Raw genomic sequence first — 6,000 nt, 5'->3', positions numbered from 1 at the left:
ACAGATTATATAAAATATAGTTTGGCATCACATCTAAAATGAAAATTTGGTTATATTTTCCATTTCTATTGTTTGCATATTTTATATCATACTGCATTCAGAACTGAGTTTGCTTTAATCACATCCTTTCTAAATTATTCAGATCAGCTGCAATCATTTGTAACATGAAAACAAATATTTTATTCACTTTGAAATAAACATTACTAAGGTAAAAAAACCCTTGGTCCTTTTATGCTGTGTATATATATATATATATATATATATATATATATATATATATATATATATATATACATACTGTACATACTGTTTAGAGTTATCACTTTTTCACGTTTGTAGCACATTTTTCTCTATAAAAGTGCTTACTCCATCATCTGTAGTAAGTGAAAGATTTTAGAATGTTGCTATGTGTTTTGTAAAACATGAAAATGAAAAACTGGCATCTGATAACCCACCAGTATTTGGTATATATATATATATATATATATCAGTTATCAAATTGGAAATATAGAACTGATTTTATGAAAAATGTAATGAGAATGTAGATAAATGGTATCTGATAGTTTTACAATGACAGCAGTGGGGGAAGTAGCGGTATGGCATAACACTGTATACATCCCCACTTCCACCACTGATATATACTATATTTTACCTTCTTCGCTGTTGTCCAGTAGTTCCAATTATTTTAGCTTTTGAGATATTTGGTTGGACGCTAGACTCTTGTTTGAATTTTTCCTCATCTTCTGATGTATCTTTTTGATTAACCTCTGTACTTTTTAATGGTGTCAGCAGATCTGTGTTCTTTAGTTTGGATTGTACTTCATCCTTTGTCGGAATATTGTTACGTAGAGATAATGACGTTTTTGTCTGTCTTCTATAATGATGCGTGGATTCATTCTCTGAAATATCGTTCTCATTAGTGTTAAAGAGTTTAAATTTTGAATCCACAGCGTGAACTCTGAGCTCTTCATCATTTGCTGAACTGTTAGTTGCGAAGTCATTTAAACTGCAGAAGACAAGGAGCTGTGTTGCAAATTATGATTTCTCTACTAATTTTGAATATGTAACAAGACAGATATATACTCGTATCATATATTCATCCTAGTATAAAGCAACTATATATGTAAACAATGTTTCATTATGTTTAATATCACAACAACTGATTGGTTCTCAGGGAAGCTTTCCATGCATTGGTTCTGTAACAGTGGCCACCACTAGTGGCTATAAACAAATCCTGAAATTGCCCGTGGCAGAAGTAACACCTCTTGGTGTCGACATAAGGCCACGATGACTGCACTTGAGAACCACCTGTTTAGATATTTAAATTGATACACTTCACATTCTTTTGTTTAAGAAAGAAGTTTCCCATTGGCCTACAATTTGAAAGATTTTTCCTAAAATCAAGTGGCAAAGAAGGGTTTTGGAGGAGTATTTCACATAAATAAAAAATATTGTAAAAAATGTTTGTGTGATTTATTTTCTAATATTTTGTATAATAGTCTTAGTGACCCCGTTCCCATTATACTGGGGCCACTTTTTTTTATCATTAACCTAGTATCCAAAGCTCAGATGTGCAGGGCTGGTAATCTCTTGGAGTGAGAGGTGGTTGTTTTTCTAGCCTGGTTAGCCCCATGCTCCTTTTCTCCTTGTCCCCCTGTTTTAGAGGTATATCATCATCATCATCATCAACACATAAACTTGCACCAGGCTTAAGAATTCAAGGAATCAGTGTTGAGAAATTTTGAAGCAAAAAAAACATCTCTACCTCTGCTCCTGCCTTTATCAACCTCATATGTACATATGATTTGAATTTTAAATGATTTGTCATTCTCACTGTCCGGCACTGCAGAGTGTTTTGTTGCCTTACAAATAGACCATGATGACCCTCACCATGATGGGCTGAATCAACACTCATAAGAGTGCAGCTTATCCATTCGTTAGGAACAGTGCCACATAAATATATGTCATGAAGTGCCTCAAGCTAAATGGTTTTTAGTGGCTGCATTTTCTTGGTATTGTTTGTCTACACTGTGTATAATGGTCAAATGCTCTTTTATTGCCAAATACCTAACTTGTTCAGTTATTTTATATATTTCTATTTTATTTAATTAGCATAAAAGAACATGATGCAGAAAATAAATATGGTTATTACTATTATCATTATTATCCATTATTACTACAGTGTCAACATATTCCATTGCACTCTACATAGAGGGAGACACACGGAACACATGCTAAAATACAGACCTTACAATGAAAGAAGAAGTGAGGGAGGAGTACCTGGCTACTTTCTATATCTAAGCAGAAATAAAATACATACAGGGACAAGGGTCACAAAACTGCATTAATAAAATGGGGATTGCAGTAAGCGCAGAGAATGGAAAACACATCAGTAATGAGGGTCATGGCCAGGAGCTTACTGTCTAACAAGGAAACTGGAGCCATACAGAGTTAAGTTGAAGGGAATGAGCAATGTACAGTATTTATAAATGACTTATCCCTTTAGTTAGTGCATCACTGTAATAGGGCTCCAGAGGTCAGGTAGTTTTGCTTCACATACAGCTCTCTCTTAATACAAAGCAATAGGGAGATATATATGATGCTGTAAGAAAGAAAGTTCTTACTAAATAAATAAGTTCCTAGCATAGGCCTCCCAGGAACATATGTAATGATAAAAGAAGGGAAAATAACTATGAATTATTTGTCCGTTGTCCAGGATGGTTCCTGCCGATGTTTTTCTTACCCCACTGAGGTGGTATGTTAAATATTGCTTTTCATATGTATGTACCCCTGGGGGGTTATATAATGATGCCGCTATAAATGGCATTAAAATAACTGTTTTAATATTTTAAACGGATTATTCAGTATATTAGATCTAAGAGAATATCTCTTACCTATGACATTAGATAGGGTACACTTTAAGGTAAGAAGTGTTTAACATTAAATGTATCCAAGGACATGCAGCCTTCTACACTCCTTTTCTTTCCGAAACTATATATCCCATGATGCTCAGTTAGCCACTATGTAAGTACATACTTACTAACTTTAACAAGTTGGTTTCCGGGAGCCTGTGGGGGAAGTGGGTGTGATGAGGGGTAGGGCTCCAAAATGTGCATCATTTTGGACCCGCCCCCGTGATGTAATGACGCAAATGCGTCATTTGACTGCGGGGGGCGGGGACCTAATTCTGCCCACTTCACTAGGAAGTGGGCACTTCCTAGTGAAGTGGGCAGATCCGGGAGATTGCCACACTCTCCCGGGAGTCCGTGAGACTCTCGCAAAATGCGGGAGTCTCCCGGACATTCCGGTAGAGTTGGCAGGTATGTGTAACTTTGCATCATATGTGATATGGTTCAGGAACCGCTGCTGTTGTGGAGGTTGTTATCAATCTCATTGTACTGTATTAAATGTTGTAAACAGCTTTTCACAGATAGATGATGAATTACTGCATGTTCCTGGGCATGTTTCACAGAACATGTACATAGATTACTTCCACTATTTGCAGTTTTATTCTTGGTAAATGTCTACCTTTATGTAAACCAAGAAACCTAGGAAAATTCTTCTGCACTTGTGCTATGCCCCAGGGAGATATGTCTAATGTTCCTAGAAGCTGTTGGTGATGGGCTTAGAAGAATCTACTGCACTGATGGAGAAATTAAAAGCAGGGAAGAGTAAACTGCAGCCTCATAACAGTGTTTATGTTTTAGACGTGTCTAGGCGACACTACAATGAGAGCCAGCCATGGAGCAGAGTTTATTAAAAGTTATTTTAATATGACACCTAGTGGTTATATTGTGGAGGTGCACAGTGCCAATCTAAATTAATCCTGCAATTTTACAGTTGAAGATTGCAGTCTATTACGCATCCTTTTAATCTGCTCTGAATCCAAGCTGTATAATAGAAAGTGAACTGAGAACATTTCTATACTTAAGAATTTAAGATTTTCTGACAGATTTGAAACCTTAAATCATAGTTGATCTTAGCTCACTTAGTACTGTGAGACCTGGAGAGAAGAGATTTTAAATCTCAAAGTTATTTTCAAGTCACCCAGTCTTAAGAATTTATTGTTTAATAGCTGTACTTCTGTAACTCACCAGGATTTATGATACTGAGAGGTGATGGATTTGCAGGCATCATTAACACAGTTGCTAGGAGATTGCTGTGGGAAAAAGCAAAGTTCTTCTTTATTGCTGGCAGTAACATTAGATGCAATAACAGTTCTTTATTCTCTTATTTTCTATTATGTTTTCTAGACATTTTGTGAATTGTATATTCATTTTAATATTGTCATTTTTCAAGTTTCTACTGCAGGAGTTCTGGAAAGAGGCATGTTTAAAACGGAAGGGTGCACAGGAATTTCTGGACCTCATTTATGGAGCCCACTGAAGACTCAGTACAAGACAACTTGGTTATGTACCATTGTGCCTAGATGGTCAGTCCAACAGATATCAAAGTCTACTCTGCTCTCAAGTGACAGCTCTGCAAACCAAAAGCCGAAGAGGGAACATTGTGCATTGCAGCCACCCCTTTTATTAAAGAACACACTTCCAATTTATCCTAAAATACTGTTCATTTAGCCTCTTCTGTGGCTTAAATTAATAATGATAATGAAGGAGCATCTGGACTCGGGGGGAGGACGATGGGGCAACCCCCCCAGCGGGGGCATGGTGTCTGCAGCCGCACACTATGTGCAGGTCCGTTTCAACAGAGGCAGGCAGACAGAGCATCCTGCTCGGCCGCTCTGACTGTGTTTTACACAAAATCAGAGAGGCCGTGCAGCATACTCTGCATGCCTCTCAGCCGTCATGGATGTGCACATAATGTGCAGTCACAGGCATCCCATACTGATAGCAGTAAAAAAGGGGCGGGACTAAATTGTCCCCCCTAAAAAAAATAAATCTCGAAGATGGTTCTCTTGTGAATGGGCGCATGCACAATGTAATGTATGGTAAGGGCGTGGCGAGGTTGAGAGCACGTCGCAGCGTCCGATTCAAGCTTCCACATTTCTAAGGTACGTGTTTTACAGTCGTATCATGTGCACCAGCTGCAGGGCAGGTGTAAGTGCCGAGTGATAGTGATGATGGTCGTCTATGCATCATATAACATGTGTTTGCAATTAAGAGCAACTGTAAAAAGTCATTTTATATATCCATGTACAGTATGAAGTGAGAACATCTCAATAAATGTATTTGGTGAAGAAATAAAACAACAAAAAAGATGTTTTCAAGGTCTTTTCCGTAATGATTATATTATAACATGTGACAATAAATGAATCATTTTATTTTACATATGTGTTAGTACCCTGCAGTGTGTTGTATTCAACAAGAGACGTTTCTTCAGATCCGCGTGTAGATAAATACAGACATATGGATGCCCGAATTATGCGCATTTTTGATGACTCAGGCCCTAAATGTGTTACTCATACAGTGCTTTAGGTGCCTCTGAAATGTTAGTGCTCTAGCTGATCCCTTCAGCTTACATAGTAGCATCTCTTCACTGCAGTTCTTCAAATGTGGAACTTTTTTGCACTTAACTTTGTTGTCTGATACTTTTCTCCTGATTTATGTATGAAGCCCTTCAAAATGGGTCAGGAGTGGCCTGATAGGTCACAGTCATTAGTGTGACTAGGGCAGCTACAGCCCTGATGGTGCACATAGGGGGGCTGCAGTCACTTTACATAACACAAGTGTAATTTAAAGGCAGCTCAATACAAAAGCTGTCCAATAGGAATATTATCCTCACAAATAAAAATGAACATTAGACTGAATTGGATTCATAATAAGGCAACATTTGTATTAGGCCATTTTTTTTAACATAAACTCACTTCTCGTCTTGTACTGGAAATGCTTTCATTCAAAGCCACATGATGTTGTTGATTTACTTTACACTCAATGGCATCTGTGAGTTTTTCTAAAATTCTCTCTCTTGGAGCATCAGTTGTTTCCTGCAAAGGTAAAATGAGAAATTGTGTTAAACTACATTAAATCTTTAAAACTTAAA

At 37.3% G+C, this 6,000-nt stretch overlaps 1 protein-coding gene across 1 annotated transcript in view; it reads right to left on the bottom strand.

Annotated features, from left to right (window-relative positions):
• Positions 1–648: 648 nt before the first annotated feature.
• Positions 649–6,000, bottom strand: part of LOC142149566 (tetratricopeptide repeat protein 24-like) — a 31,352-nt gene continuing 26,000 nt past the window's right edge. Inside the window, exons 5-7 of the mRNA XM_075204893.1 lie at positions 5,825–5,944; positions 4,095–4,159; positions 649–1,006 (exon numbers count right to left, since the gene is read on the bottom strand). Coding sequence (XP_075060994.1) covers positions 649–1,006; positions 4,095–4,159; positions 5,825–5,944 — 543 coding nt within the window. The remainder of the gene's footprint in view (positions 1,007–4,094; positions 4,160–5,824; positions 5,945–6,000) is intronic.

The sequence above is a fragment of the Mixophyes fleayi genome, chromosome 4 (assembly GCF_038048845.1).
Source record: "Mixophyes fleayi isolate aMixFle1 chromosome 4, aMixFle1.hap1, whole genome shotgun sequence".
NCBI lineage: Eukaryota > Metazoa > Chordata > Amphibia > Anura > Limnodynastidae > Mixophyes > Mixophyes fleayi.
Note: the sequence above shows the minus strand (reverse complement) of the source record. Positions and strands in the feature narration are given on the sequence as shown.